Genomic DNA, 16,735 nt, shown 5'->3' on the forward strand with positions numbered 1-16,735 from the left:
GTATCTACCAACAGGTGAGAATTATTGGGTACACAACCCTGACCAATGTTTGATTGCTAAATAACCGGCCATTCCATTGTCTTCAGCGAAAGCAGGATAAAATTATAACAGATTAATATTTAAGACATTTGTCTACACAGACAATGTTTCTCACACTGTATAAGAGTCTCCTTATGTAACACAGGTATGGTCACCACTGCTAAAAGAGATCATATAGCAGTGTAAAATGTCCAATGTAAGGCAAATAAAACAAACCCCAATTCACTGTATTGAAAAACCTCCCATATCACTCGAGACTTAAAAAGCTAGGACTTCCAAACCTAGAATACAAGCGTAAAATGAATGATGCTGTTGAAGTATATAAAATCCTCAATGAGTCATTGACATTGATAATCTTGATGAAGACAAATGAAACTTTTTACTATGTCTTCAACTAGAACCAGAGGCAATGATATTGAAACCTTTAAGAAACAGATCTGGAGTAGCACAAAATGTTACTTTAGGTTTATTTAGATGGCCATTAGTGGACCAGTGGAACTCCTTAATTACATACATGATTCCCTAATTGAAGCCGGGGAACCCCCACATTTAATATTTTCAAGAGTCATCTAAATGCCCTCTGGCAAAATTAAAGTAGTTTTCTGGTGAGGATTTTGACGTGAACAAAGGGACGTAACTCTTTAGCAACATTACTATGACGTAAACCATTTTTAAAATATGTTTTGGTTATTAAGGTGTTTACTGTTAAAAAATAAACTAAATGTGATGTTTCCATGAAGTCACAAGTGTTTATTTTTAGTTTTAGTAAAAAATAGTATCATTTTACGACATATCGTATATCGGCGCAATGACCGGAAATGTAAACAATGTCGGTCGAGTTTTCATGTGTGTGGTGAGAGTGACATCTTTCAACCGTCATTAGGAAAATAATATAGAGTCAGTGCACTTGTAATGTGACACTAGAAGAAAGACAAACATGAAACACCAAGATTTAGTATATCGTGGAACTTTAATCAATAGCAAACTGAGTGGTGACTAGACGGACAGACCAACTTGCAGTTGGGCAGTCGAGCTCATGATTATAAACTTGTCAACTGGACATCTGCCCTGGAATGTTGAAAGAGTGATCATGCTGATAATTTACGACAGTGTGTTTGATGATGCAGTTGCGGAAAATAAACCCTGTCTTACATCGATTTCACGTAACTGCCTCTAAGTACTAGTACGTAATACTGACTGACACTGTTCAGAATATCTAAAGCTAACAAGTTATTCAAAGTCGCAAGATCTAGATCTTCCAACTGACGGCAGTATACTTAATAACGACAACAAACGACAACACGTTAAATATAAGGAAAAGTTAGTGACAACACAAGATATGTCATTCAGTACATTAAAATGAATATTTCTACCAAGTTTTATGAAGATTGGAGCAAAAATGAAGGAATTAGAGCGATTTTAATATTCTGAAATCGGCCGCTGGTCAACGATAAATCGAGTGACAAGAGGTTTGCCGTGACGGTATACCGACAACACGTTGAAACATCGAAAATGTTTTTAAAAACCTAACGACAACAGAAGATATTTTATTTGTCATACTATATTGCATATATGTACAAAATTTCATTAAGATTGGAAAAAAAATGAAGACTTTTATACCTGTTTTAATGTTACGAGATCGGCGACTGGTCAGGTTTACTACCGACAACAGATCGACGACTCACACACGCCTGTACACGCGTGTGTACGAGTGCATAGGGTCTCGATACTGTTTGTCTAAGCCATTATTGTGTAAACATCATTATAGTCGGTGTAGAACTCTAGGCCATACTCAATACACGAACACTTTTGAAGATAATTGTAAAAAATTTCTTACATGTGGTTGAATCCAGATTTTTTTCTTAACATTCCACAAATAGATGCTTTTATTAATAATTTCATGATTTGTTTACTTGTCAGCCCTGTGTTTCAGCAGATTTGAGTACCCAAAATGGAACACCTCCTAAATAATTAAAGTTTGATTAATAAATGTCCAGGCATGAAAAAAAATGTTTGAATTCATTTAAAGAAAGTTCAAACATATTTTAGTTTATTCAGGGCACATGTCTTTCAAAAATATTCCATTCAGCATTTATTTTCTCATTTTAAAATATATGGTGTTTTTAGGGGTGTCGCACGACGTCGTTTCCCGGAGTTTTTCAAAATTTCATTATTTTTAAACACAGATAATAAGCAACTGGAAAGAAAATTGTCACAAAATAGTCAGCACCTTAGTTTTTGTTCAGGACTGTTATTGTTAGTTTAGATTGCAAACTGAAAATTCTGTATCACATATTTTAAAAGTGTTTCATTTTGGGTAGCGTTCCAAATTGGGTAGCGTCACGTAAGTTTTTTTTTGTGTGTGTGTATTTTTAGCTGCGTAAATATTTTTATATTAATTCACTTTTTTTTATTAACGCGGTAACTTTATTTAATACGTTTTATTTGAAAGATTAAGTTTAAATATCTTGAATCCCGTCTTGCGGGCACACAAGATTTCACTTGCGTATCGTAAGTTTAATTTCGGGAAGCTTACAAATATTACGTTTATTTAACACTTTTTATTGCTGAACTTACACATTTTATTTATTGAATGATTTTTACTGACACATACATACGTGTAATTCATTTGAAAAGTATTAGAAGGTCAACGAATTTTTAACTGTTACAACATCTTGAATCCCGTCTTGCGGGCACACAAGATATTTCGCAAACATATCGTAAAATGTCCAACTGATAATTTCGCAAACTTATCGTTTAAAGTCTAACTGTTTAAGAGAAACACAATCCTTAAATATCTTGAACCCCGTCCTGCGGGCACACAAGATTTCGCTAAGACATTTTTTTTCTGTTTAGACGGACCGTGCGATTCTGTTCGATTTCCACGCACACGTTTTCGTGTATCCGGTTTTTTTCGCGATGGCTGATGTTTTTGTAATAGTTAGCATTCCATTAGTGGAAGATATAAGTTCCTTTTTCTGCTTCACAAGTTTCAAAAACTTGTGCACGTTCCGTTGTCGTTGTCTTTGTCTTTGTCTTTGGCAGTGTTCTCCAAAATACTGAACTTATTTTTAAATGTTGCGCATGCGGAGCTAATTCGTACTCTCCTATTCCGTGACGCGATCTGCGCACGTGGTTGTACTGCGTGTTTTGTATGTGCTCTTATCGTTTTTTCCCAGTCACCAACAAGCTTTATGATGTCATTCATTGATTCGCAATTGTTGTTTTTCCAGCCTTTGGGTATATGGGGGCATCGTACTCGGGCCTCAACCACCCTGCGCCGGATAGTTGGTAAAGTTTTTTCAGACCTATATGTACCCATACGTTCACCATACATATTGTCGATTTTGCTTGATACTGAATCAAATTCTTTGATAGTATCCAAATTGATCAGTCCATCCTCGCCAAAGATAGACGACATTATCGGCGCTTTTTCTTTGTCGTTCATTCATGCTCCCGAAAATATACGCAAATATTTTATACAAAAATGTACAATAAAAAAACACCATATAATAATGTATTTCTTAAGATAACATATGGGAAGTATATATACACACCATATGTTTACATAACAATAAATACAATCGCGAACTGTAATCACTCTGATAATATACACACGTGTGTGCTTCTTCTATGTAGGCCTATACTGTATGCAAGCCGTCGTAGACGTTTCAATGACCATTACTCATTCAAATCTTCATCAATAGTCATTACAATTGACATGAATTACTTTCTTTAGATATAGGTTACATATATTATTATTTGCGGTAACATTACTGCGTAATTTCGTAAAATAATTTGTGTTGTCGGTCGGATTCTAGATCTCTACATGTAATAAGCTTGGCTTACACACATGTATACACTCTGCGTCTCTTCATATTTGAAATCGTCATTACTCCGGTATTTTTACTCCAATCTTAATGAATTTTTGTACAGAGATGCATTATGGTATGACAAACAACATATCTTATGTTGTCGTTAGGTTTTTCTAATTTTTTTAATGCTATGATGTGTTGTCGGTAATACTGAACATACACACTCGCGATATAAATCTGACCAGTCGCCGATCTCGTAACATTAAAACAGGTATAAAGTCTTCATTTTTATTCCAATCTTAATGAAATTTTGTACATAGATGCATTATAGTATGACAAATAACACATCTTCTGTTGTCGTTAGGTTTTTAAAACATTTTCGATGTTTCAACGTGTTGTCGGTATACCGTCACGGCAAACCTCTTGTCACTCGATTTATCGTTGACCAGCGGCCGATTTCAGAATATTAAAATCGCTCTAATTCCTTCATTTTTGCACCAATCTTCATAAAACTTGGTAGAAATATTCATTTTAATGTACTGAATAACATATCTTGTGTTGTCACTAACTTTTCCTTGTATTTAACGTGTTGTCGTTTGTTGTCGTTTCTTGTCGTTTGTTGTCGTTTGTTGTCGTTATTAAGTGTGACCGCAACTGACGGCAGTAAATAAGGTACATTCTAAATGTAAGTACATTTACATTTTTATTACATTATCTATAAACGCAATTATCAAATGCAGTATATTAACAATGTGTAAAACACTTATTCTATAGCTAAAATATTGTACATTGCACACAGGTTATATTCCCATCAGCCCCTCCACACATACAGTTCAAGTACAGTTGAGTACATGTACAATGTGCACACATTCATTTATCAGATTTAGGTCTATAATTTATAAATGATTCTAGGTTAGGGTATTAAGAAAAGAATGAAAACTTGTTCATCTCTTGTCTCTTCTGAACTGATATTGTTGTAAAATTTATGAAAGTAACAAATCATATTTCTTTGGCACATGAAAGGCCTACATGATATACATCTGTACATGTATGTTCTCATATTTTTTTTACAGAATGGCTGCAGGCACATCACAGTATTATTCGACTAGGAACCACTCCAGGAGCAAATTTGTGTTCAACATGTGTGTACAAGAGGAAATAAAAATTCTGTGATCAAAAACATTTTCAGTTTTGGTACTCTTAACAATTAATTTATCATAATAGTGTAAAATTTTCTTGGAAATGTGTCATACACATAATGTGAAAGAGGCATATATACCTGGTGTATGTTATCAGGTGAAATTCTATTATGTGAAATAAATAAATCAATAATGCAGTATTGTGTTAGCTTCTTTCATGTTGGATATATAGACATGAACTATACATGTGTAATATAAGAGGAGCAGACAAATACATGACAAGACAAGGGTTCCAATCTTGGATCTCAAATTTACAGATAAACTACTGTACCTAATACTGATTCAGAACCATTACACATGTATAGGAATAGTCTAGATTAAATTTCTTATTCCTGCCAATGAAGTCAATTTCTGGTGCAAAATCACTGATATATACATGTAGTACCTTTCACATACAATGTACATATATAAATATATATATTATATATATATTTAAAAAAAATAACAACAACAACAAAATTTCTTGCTAGCACTTTTGTTGTGTCATGATTGATGGCTCTTTATATATACCTGGTATATACTTATTAGCTGTAAGGCGGAGTAAATTAAACATGCATTGATTAATTATTTTTGTATAATAATGAATTGGATACAGAAGTCTGAAGCAGATGTGAAATGGAATTCTAATGATTTATATTTTTTTTACAACTTATATTCACTATTGACATCATATTTAAAATGGATATTTCTTTTCCGACATTTAAATAGTTATGGCATTACAACATTCATTCTTCTTGTGAAAACAATAAAATGTTAAATATATATAGGTGAAATTAAAAAAAAAAAACTATAAAAAGACATTTTTTATTAAATTAATTTATTCAACATACTTACATAATTGTAGGTATGTAAAATAAATATGAATATTATAACTAAGACCTGAACTTTGTGGTTCTGTCAGTCATGTTAAAAGTGGCAAAATTTAATATTATATATGATTCTCGATGTCCTCTATTTGTATCTGAAAAACAATATAAATTTTGAAAAAAAATTAATTAACTATATACTATTGCTATTTTGGAAGAATAAGAAATGTTTGTTGCAATGTTTGTATTAATTTGGATGCACCCCAAATGAATAGCAATGTATTTGGTAAATCGGGCCAGGGGAGATAACTCTGTAATTTTTTGGTTTTCTCTTTTTTCATCATTATTTCTAAAGTTTCAACACTAACCTATTATTTTTTTTTCAAATATTTGTTCATTTAGGTCTCTTTTATCATATGAAAAAAAATTGGAGAAGATGTATTTACAACAATTTGGATAAATTTTAGTTTAAAAGCTAAAATAATGTATTTAAATCATGCCATACATAATCAATCATACCTGGATGAAAATAAGAAACAAATGGCAACACATGCGTTTTCATGTACAATTTTTTGCTCAAACTTTGTAAATGACATAGTCATGAATCAATTTGAAGAAGAAGAAAATTAACCTGATACTTATATTTTGTTTATTTTAATAATTATTGTTCATAATTGAATTTTTCATGGAAAATTGATGAAAAAAGTGTAAATAAGTAGGCATTTTCAAGAAGCTATAGAGAAAAAAGAAGCACACCAACATATATTTTTTATTGCATTTTTTTGTTTGTCAATAACCCCTCTTTCAAAAAAGTCATAAGAAAAAAAACTGTATTTACAAGACATTTAATATTTTCAAGAGTCATCTAAATGCCCTCTGGCAAAATTAAAGTACCCTGTAAATTTCATCCCAGTTTTCATAAGACACAGACGGTCAACAACCAGTTACAAAATTAATATGTGTGTGGTTCAATAATATAAGCTGTAGTCAACTACAAGTGTAGGAATCGAACCCGGGAAAATACATATTCCTGTGGAGTGCCCGACCAGAAATCGAACCGGGGTCTCCAGCGTGGAAATCTACCGCTCTACCGACTGAGCCAAAGAAGCATGCTCCTTCAGCTGAGTGACAGAGGCCGTATTTAATACTATGTACAAACAACACCGACCCCCTCCTTTTACACAATACCTTATATGGTGTCCTAGGAGAGAAAACAGGTGGAGACGGATAGCACTTTTCACTATATATATATATGTGTGTGTGTGTCATGAAGTTGTGGATTCATGGGTTTGACTTAGATTAACTTTCTGATGGTTCCGTTATGAAGAGACCCCAGACAAGTGTTTCTTAGATTAGAGTCAAAAGTAAACAGACAAAAGTGCAAATTCTTGACAATGTATTTTTTGAGTGCTTAAGCTTTTATATCCTATGTGCATTGCCTAAATGAAAAATAATCAATCATTACGGCCCGATTATCTACAAGGCATATAATTATTTATGCTTTAAGTATCATATGCAGGCAGCTTGATAAAGAGACATATATATATATAAAGGTGACACTCTGTTCATTCAAATCTAATTGAGTTTTATGTGTGTATCTTTTATCACTGTTTATACAATAATGTCTCGGCTGTGACTGGAATATTAATTGTCATTTTATTTTTGTTTTGTCTGTTATACATTTAATATGCCCCGAAGAGGCATATAAGCTGGCATATACAGGGGTAGGTTATGTACATGTTGCGTTATGGACATGCATAATGACTGAATGCTTGACCTGACATGTGCTGTTATACATATTTGATTTCTCACTTTATCTGGTTTTTTCTTTCTTCACTTCTCCTTTGCGTATGGTAGGATCTATACATATACAAATATTTTTTTCTATAATTAATTAATACTGTATATGTTTCTATATTAATTCATTAATGTCGTATGTATCTATAATTCATTACTGTTGTATATTTTCTATAATTCTTTAATGCTGTATATGTTTCTATAATTCATTAATGCTGTATATGTTTCTATATTTCATTAATGTTCAGTGTTTTTCCTGGGCATTTTGGGAATTTTTCACCTGGTAAAAATTTGGAAATTTTGTGTGACAAAAGTATGAAATGAAAAATTTTAAGTGTTTATCGAAATTTTGGAACAGGAGAAATAAATAATTATCATTCTCTAAGAATCAAGTGTAATATTGTATACTAAAATACGACGTTCAGACTTGGGATTTCCGAATTTTTTTGTTTCGTCTCACAAAATAAGCGTCAACTCACTGATTTGGGATATTTAGACATAGATTTTGGAAAAAATAACAAGAAATACGATTGGGACATGGGGCCTTATTTCAGCCCCAAATATATAGACAGGAAAAACATTGATGTTGACTCGGGGTTCAGTGGTCCTGGCAGTGCCTAGTTCAAGCCTGGTCTGGCCGCTACATTTCCTCCTCTAGGCCTGCTACATAAAAGTCTCAGTTTGCATGAGGACATGCAACTCCACAGACATACTATTGGGATTTCGAGATCCCAAAACGATGTGGGTATATATATATTATAAAGTACAATTTACCGTCGATTAGTCCAATCTTCTAGTGACATCATATTTTGATTTCTGATGTAAATTATGCGACGTCAAAAGCATTGGAAGGTTGGACTTATCAGCATTAAATTGTACTTTGGGATCTCAACCCCCCCCCCGCGTATTTCCTAGGTTCTACACAAGATGTGTACCTAGATGAAGGTTAAGGCAATCAAGCTTAAGGTGTTAATAACATTTCCTTGTCTTGCAGCATCAGCTTTAAATTCTAAGAGTTATGTTTCATAGTATCTGAACTATCTGGAGTGAACCAATTTAGCTGTTGATGGGGACGTAGTGAACCAATTTAGCCTGTTGATGGGGACGTATTAGTTATTTGTGATTATCATCTTGACGGGATGTTTACTGATATCCATTAATAGCATAAAGGTGGGACACACCGTCAGTCTGTTCTCAGATCTTGGGGATGTGAAATAAATAAATCAAACTTTATCGGTTTGAGATTAGGGACAGTACTACTGAACATGTACGAGAGCCTAGGCAATATAAGATACAAGTTTATGGTGTTCATATATCAAACATATGAAACTTAAACCACTGATTTCAATTAAAGTCTTTATTACTGGCACCATAACACACGCTTTTATCAATTAGTCATCATGTAATAATCGTAGTAACAGTACATGATTAAAATTGTCAATGTTTACAATTTGGGATTTCGAACATCTGATACGAAGCATAAATGGGTTATTACACTGGTTTTCATGGGACGTGGGGTACTCACCTTAGTTTTTGTGGCAATATGAGTTGCCAATTTAACAACTGCAAAATTCCCTTTTCCGATTGTTCGTTCCATTTCATAGTAACCTACTCTTACTATGCCCCCACTGCCAGGGCTCTTTCCAGCCATCTTAGTGGCCGCCATTTTGTTTCTCTCGTCGCGAAGCGCATGCGTAACAGCCTTGTCGAACAGCCTCGGAACTCTTCCAGCGGGCACATGTCATCAATAACGTTAACTCGATTTCTCGCGGATGGCACAGGACCACGGAATGATTTTAGCGCCAGAAAATATTTCTTAAATTAAAGAAAGACAACAAACAATGAAATGTTTTGTATTCAAAATGAAAGCAGCTAGGTCTATATGTACATTGTACGTTCAATCTCATTAGAATAGTCCATAATATGTACATGTACAGGTACACGTACAATGTAGACAATGTTTGTCAGCGAGAACCTTTGCTATATATAGGCATATTGCATATATGTAGATGCTATGAAATGTCTTTATGGATATATCATTTTCTGAAATATAATCCGGAAAGGACGGAAAACATAAATATATTATATATAATATATAACATATTCCGTAAATAAATATTTAATAATAAAAACACAACTCTTAAACTGCACACACAGGATGCAAAATACATTTTCCATCAATAAACAACCTGAAGGCAATGCTTACAATAATGGACACAAAAAGCGAAACAAGGCTGAAATCTTTGGAAGAAAAGATAGACAATATCGACAATACAATCGCCAGCAAAGTTAAAACGGAAGTCCAAGACCTTAATTAAAGCATCTCTCAAAGAGGAAATAACAACAGAAATCCGAAATTCCCTTTTTCTGGACGTACGTGCTGAAGTGAGAGAAATTGATGACCAAAAAATAGAGCACTAAATGTTATAGTCTTTAATCAACCAGAATCATTAAGGAAAAGCAACGAGAAAAAGAAATCGGAGGATATAAACAATATTTATAAAGTTGTATGTGCCTCAATTGGCGTCAAAGATGTGAAAGTCAACACCGCTATAAGACGTGGCAACGCTAACCCAAGCATAGGAAAAACAAGACCTCTGAAAATTATACTAGACAGCAAAAGTGAAAGAAGACAAATCCTGGACAAAGCGACAAATATTCAAGAACAAGCTCCTCGTCAATTGAAGAAAATTATCATAATAAAAGATTTAACACCAAGACAAAGGGAATACACAAAAGAGAGAGAGAATCAGGACAACACGTGAATACCAACTATCAGGCAAATGCCTTACAAGACGAGAAAACCTTTGAAGGACCGACTGATGATAATCTGGACTCCACAGAAAATTACTCTGAGTACAATAACACCACTATAATTGGAACACCACATAATATGAGCACGCTTTACCATACACCATCACGTGGCTTGTTAATGGGGAATAGGGAGTGCCCTATAACCATGTCGCGACGACAACTATGAACCATGATACAAGCGACGAGCAAGGTACAGTCCCCAAGACTTTATATTGAAGAGGATTTTACCAATTTTAACAGTGTAAATACGGAATGTTTTATATCAAATGAATTTATAGCAATATCCGAACAATATCAATATGACATTATAGCGATCAAGGATCTTGTCCACAAACGCCAGAATATCAAATCCCTAATTACAAACTCTATATCAGCGAAATTGAAGGATATAAAGGACGTGGCGTCTGCATCTATGTGAAAAATAGTCTCCAAGCATCGGAATCAAAAACTATCGAAGCCAACTACGTGTAATTGAATGCATAGCACTAGAGATCAAACTAAAACAATGACTGGTTACTTATTCAGTGCATATACAGAATCTCAATTCATCCAATGATGCAATTGAAGAATTAAGGAGTGTACTATCAACAACCGGATACAAAAATCACACATACTCCCATATTGTGTCTATTAGTGACTTCAATTATCAAGAAATAAACTGGGAAAATGAAACGGGGAGTTAAATTAACGGAATTCTTGGAAATAATCAGAAACAACTATCTACATCAGCACATTTTATAACCTACCCGTATACGTCAAAATGAAACACCTTCGATCTTGGATTTATTACTCACAAACGAAGAAAATCCCATTGGGGAACAGTGACCATGTATCCGTCACATTCTCACTACTTTTAGTATGTTTGTATGCCATTGAAAATACTAAAAGTCCACGTCTAAACTACAACAAGAGGAACTATGGCCAAATAAGGATGAATATGAGTCGGGAATCGTGGGACAATATATCTAATAATGGGGTCTATTGATGAAGCCTGGAAATACTTTACCGACAAACTATACAAAGAAATTAAAGATAACATACCGATGTGTAAAGTGTTTTCTAGAAGATTCAATACTCCATGCATGAATGATAGTGCAAGAAAGGCAGTTAAAATTAAAAAGAAACGCTGGAAAAAATATCAATCACAAAAATGAACAAAATAAAAGACAATACAATGAAGTAAACGAATTGCTAGGTCAGGAAAGCGAAACAGGGTTTTGAAAAACAGCTAGCAGAAAATATAAAAAGTAGTCAATCGTTCATTCTGGAAATATGTGACATCAAGAACTAAAGTGAAAGACAGCATCGTTAACCTGGAAGATGAACAAGGAAATACTATTACAGACAACGGGGAGAAAGCAGAAAAACTGAATCAATTCTTTACAAATGTGTTTACTAAAGAAGACACAGCAAACATCCCGATATTTGAAAAAAGAACATTTGTAAATGAACTCCAAAATTGCACTGTTGAAAATTCCGATGTGAAGAGGCATTTACTGAAACTAAAAACCACAAAATCTCTAGGACCAGATTACCTACACCCAAGACTATTACAAGAGCTGACAGAAATAATTACCAGGCCCCTAACTCAAATATTCCAACTATCTCTCAACATCAACTCGGTACCATTGGCATGGAAAGAAGCAAATATTACCGCAATACACAAGAAAGGATCAAAACAACAAGCCCAGAACTATAGATCAATAAGCTTAACATCAATAACATGCAAATTTTTTAAGAAGATTCTTAGGGACCAAATAATAAAGCAAATGGAATCGAACAATCTGTTTACAAAACATCAGCATGGTTTTAGGAAGGGCGGTTCCTGTGTGACACAATTAATCGATGTAATAAATCAGTGGACAATTGAGTTAGACAAAGGAAATAACATAGACACACTGTACCTTGATTTTAAAAAATGTTTTCGACACTGTGCCACACCAAAGACTACTTGCTAAGTTAGAGGGATACGGTACTACTGGAAATGTCAAACTTTGGATTAAAGATTTTTTTTATCAAATAGGAAGCAACGAGTGGTACTGAACGGAGAACACTCCAAATGGTCTGAGGTAACTAGTGGAATACCGCAAGGAAGTGTAATTGGGCCAACTCTATTCCTTATTTATATCAACGATCTCCCTGAAGTAGAAGGAAACGCTGTCAAATTATTTGCTGATGACACAAAAATGTATGCCTGTGTCAACAATGAAAGACAGAGACTCCAGTTCCAACAAGATATAGACAACTTGACACAATGGTCGACAGAGTTGAAACTCCAATTTAACCCATCAAAGTGAAAATACCTACACATTGGAAATGGGCCAGCAAATGTATATTTCATGAATTCTGATAATACACAGACTCCAATTGATAACATCCATGAAGAAAAAGATCTAGGTGTAACAATTGACAACAACCTTAAATTTTCATCACACATACAGCAACAAGTGAAAACAGCTAATAGAAACCTAGGAATCATAAAAAGAACTTTTCAAAAACTTGGACAAAAACTCATTCATAAATTTGTACAAGGCTTTAGTACGAACGCATCTAGAATATGCTTCGCCAGTATGGGCTGTAATCTACAAAAAGTATTAATAGAAAATGTCCAAAGACGAGCCACAAAGCTAGTAAGATCTATTCGGAACAACACCTACCAGGAGAGGCTAATTGAATTGGGAGTGCCTACCCTTCAATATAGAAGACTTGGAATGGACATTATTGAAGTCTACAGAATTAAGAGAGATATTGACCAATGTGATAAAAAACAGCTTTTTAAAGGCAACACTAGTAGTTTGTTTGATTTATTAACGTCCTATTAACAGCTATGGTCATGTAAGGACGGCCTCCCATGCATGCGGTGCGCTGCATGTATGTTGTGCGAGGTGAGTGTTTTGGGAGACTGCGGTATGTTCGTGTTGTGTCTTCTTGTATAGTGGAACTGTTGCCCTTTTTATAGTGCTATATCACTGAAGCATGCCGCCGAAGACACCAAGCAACACACCCCACCCGGTCACATTATACTGACAACGGGCGAACCAGTCGTCCCACTCCCTGTATGCTGAACGCTAAGCAGGAGCAGAAACTACCACTTTTATAGACTTTGGTGTGTCTCGGCCAGGGGACAGAACCCAGAGCCTTCCTCACAGGGGCGAACGCTCAACTCAAGGCCAAAGTGAGGCGGTGCCAAGGGAGGCATTAGGAAAGATAAAGTCAGTTAGGAAGAAGAGAAAAGATAAGATCCTAAATTTAGTCGCCTTTTACGATCATGCAATAGGGGCAGCAGGCATAATTCTAACGCCCTACCTGCAGGGCCAGCAACACTACCAGAGGTCAATCTAATAAACTCCAAAAAAGTCACTGTAGACTTAATTGTAGGAAGTTCTCATTCTCTCATCGGGTTGTAAATTCCTGGAACTCGCTGTCGGAAGAAGTAGTATCATCAAAAACTTTAAATGAATTCAAAAGGAAACTCAACAACCACTGGAAGAATGTACCTATCAAATTCCAACCTGACTGCTATCCAAAACACCACCGGAAACAATAACTGTGATGTGTCGTGAGAGCGGTGAAAGCCGATAATATGACCTCGACGACAGGTAACAGGTAACAGGATAACGTAATATCCGATGCTCGATTTGGGTTTTAGTTCGAATGTGGTACCAGAGACGCAATTTTTGTTCCTAATAGTTTAATCTCTAAAACTTTGCAAAATAACAATAGATTATATTGTGTATTCGTAGATTATAGAAAAGCGTTCGATAGTATATCGTATGAATTTATGGCAAAAGCTTTGGGAATCTAGGGTGAGGGGACGTTTATTTAATGTTATTAAATCTTTATATAAAAACATCAAATCCTGTGTAAAATCATGGCGAGTTATCTCCTATGTATGACCTAAAGGTCGGGTTTTTACCCCTTACAGGAGCAGAAACTACAATTTCTTTGACTATGGCCTATAGATCTAGACCAGGGGACAAACCCATCCCGACAGGGGCAAACACTCAGATCAACTCAAACCAAAAGCGAAGCGGCGTCAGGGGGAAATGAAAAGACAAGATAATATTCAAAATTCAGACGCAATTTATAGGGCTGGATACTGCAGGACAGGTCTTCGTGAAACAGGTTTGGGAATTTTATAGCTCGGTATGGAAAGTAAACATTTATTTAGTGATTTTACTATGTCTGTAGTAACAGGAAAGTCCCCGGTGAATAGAGATTTCAAGGCACAACTAGAGCATTAGTTTAGGAATTCTAGTTAACGTAAACAGAAGGTCTGATTAAAACACTTAACTCCGTTTAGAACCTGACAACACCCCAGTAGGGGTCACTGTCTGGTGACCTTTATACTCGATATGCTACGTTTGGCTATATGAACTGAAAAGGATATTTATCACAGTGTATATACATGTAGGTGTGAGAATGAGGATATGTGTTTTAGTAAATTGAAATTTGAAAACCGAACTGGTTATCACCGTATGGTAACGACACCGGAACTAGGTACCCCTTAAAAGCGAAAGTGGAAAAGTCAAGATTTATCTGCATTTTGAGATGTTTTTGGAGACTGACGCTTAGTGCACGTGTTTCCGAATATATCAGCCACACAATATTTATAAATGGTTTTGAGAAGTGTGAAAAAAATTGACAGATGTAAACATGCCACCACAATAAGGGAGGTACCGACGTAAATCGCCTGTCGTTAGAACAGATGCTGGAAAAGCACTAGTACTACATTACTATATTATGATATATAAAGGCAGATTCATAAGATAAATCCTTCTTAATATCTGTCAAGTCAACAGCGACAATCTTACCTTTGTTCAAATTCGGACTTTCCCTTCGAGGGGTACCTACATGTAGTTCCGTTACTGTACGGTGGTTATACAGTGTTCATATTTTATTGAACTAGGGAGGTCGAGAGAAGCATCTGCCCCGTCAATACAAGCGATATGGAAATAGTTCAAGAGTGAGGCGTTGGAGTTATCGGTAATCGTTAATATAAATAATCATATTAATTAACTAGACCTAACACGATCCATTGAGGGCAGCACCTTTTACATCCACATGATTTGATGATTTCTCAATTCTAAGAATGATTTGATCCAGCATCGTTTTTTAAATTATAGGTAAATTATGTTCACGTTGTTTCCTTCATCCAATTTGTTTGTAATGTCTTCTAGCACTTTAAGGAGTTGTAAAATTGCAAAATTTCTCATCACATAAATATTGTCCTCATAGTTTTCCATTATATTGTCCCTACGTGCCTGTGAGGAGGCTTTGGGTTCTCTCCTCTGGCCGAGACACACTATAGTATATAAAAGTGGTAGTTTCTGCTCCTGCTTAGCTCTCAGCATAAAAAAAGTGGGACGTCTGGTTTGCCTGTTGTCAGTATAATGTGACCGGATCGGGTGTTTTTTTTACGGAGGCATGCTTCAGTGAGGTAGCACTATAAAAAGGTCAAGAGTTTCTCTACGACACGGATATACAACACGAATATACTGCAGCCTCCCAAAACATACAGTTTGGTTGTTTGTTTTATTCAATTAATGTCCTGTTATCAGTGCCTCACACTGCCTTCCTTCCTTCCATCCAAACCTATTCGATATCATGTTGAATGTGGTTATAAATGCCTGCCAGTCTCCACGTCCATTAAATGTTGGTAGCCTGGTCTCTGGTTCTCTGCCTATCCGATTAGACGAATATGATGGAGGTTCCATATACGACAGGCAGTTTTGGTTGTAGTATCCTGATCTCCTTGTGTTGATCGGTTCCTTTGTTTGTTTGTTTGATTAATTAACGTCCTATTAACAGCTAGTGTCATGTAAGGATGGCCTCCCATGTATGCGGTGTATTGCGTGTATGTAGTGCGAGGTGCGTTTTTTCAGAGACTGCGGTATATTCGTGTTGTGTCTTCTTGTATAGTGGAACTTTTGTCCTTTTTATAGTGCTATATCACTGAAGCATGCCACCGAAGACACCAAACAACTCACCCCACCCGGTCACATTATACTGACAATGGGCGAACCAGTCGTTCCACTCCCGGTATGCTGAGCGCTTAGCAGGAGCAGAAACTCGGCCAGGGGACAGAACCCAGAGCCTACCTCACAGGGACGAGCGCTCAACAAAAGGCCAAAAATGAGGCGGTGTCAAAGGAGACGTTAGGAAAAATAAAGTCAGTTTGGAAGAAAAGAAAAGATAAGATCCTAAATTTAGTCACCTTTTACGATTAGATACAATTGTAACGCCCTGTCTGCAGGGCAGCCCA

At 35.5% G+C, this 16,735-nt stretch overlaps 1 protein-coding gene and 1 long non-coding RNA gene across 8 annotated transcripts in view; one reads left to right on the forward strand and one right to left on the reverse strand.

Moving 5' to 3' along the window:
- LOC138317876 (serine/threonine-protein kinase SIK3-like) overlaps nt 1-9,332 on the reverse strand; it is a 68,152-nt gene extending 58,820 nt beyond the window's left edge. For all 7 annotated transcript variants that reach the window (XR_011207817.1, XR_011207816.1, XR_011207814.1 and 4 more), the window contains exon 1: nt 9,182-9,332. Coding sequence is in view for 2 of the 7 variants with exons in the window: in XM_069259850.1 (XP_069115951.1) it covers nt 9,182-9,322 (141 nt within the window). In the remaining 5 variants the exon portion in view is untranslated. The remainder of the gene's footprint in view (nt 1-9,181) is intronic.
- Nucleotides 3,223-5,190, forward strand: LOC138317875 (uncharacterized). The gene is made up of 2 exons (XR_011207812.1): nt 3,223-4,539; nt 4,928-5,190. It is a non-coding gene; the product is annotated as an uncharacterized lncRNA (long non-coding RNA).
- Nucleotides 9,333-16,735: the final 7,403 nt, after the last annotated feature.

This window comes from Argopecten irradians, chromosome 3 (assembly GCF_041381155.1).
Source record: "Argopecten irradians isolate NY chromosome 3, Ai_NY, whole genome shotgun sequence".
In the NCBI taxonomy this organism is placed as follows: domain Eukaryota; kingdom Metazoa; phylum Mollusca; class Bivalvia; order Pectinida; family Pectinidae; genus Argopecten; species Argopecten irradians.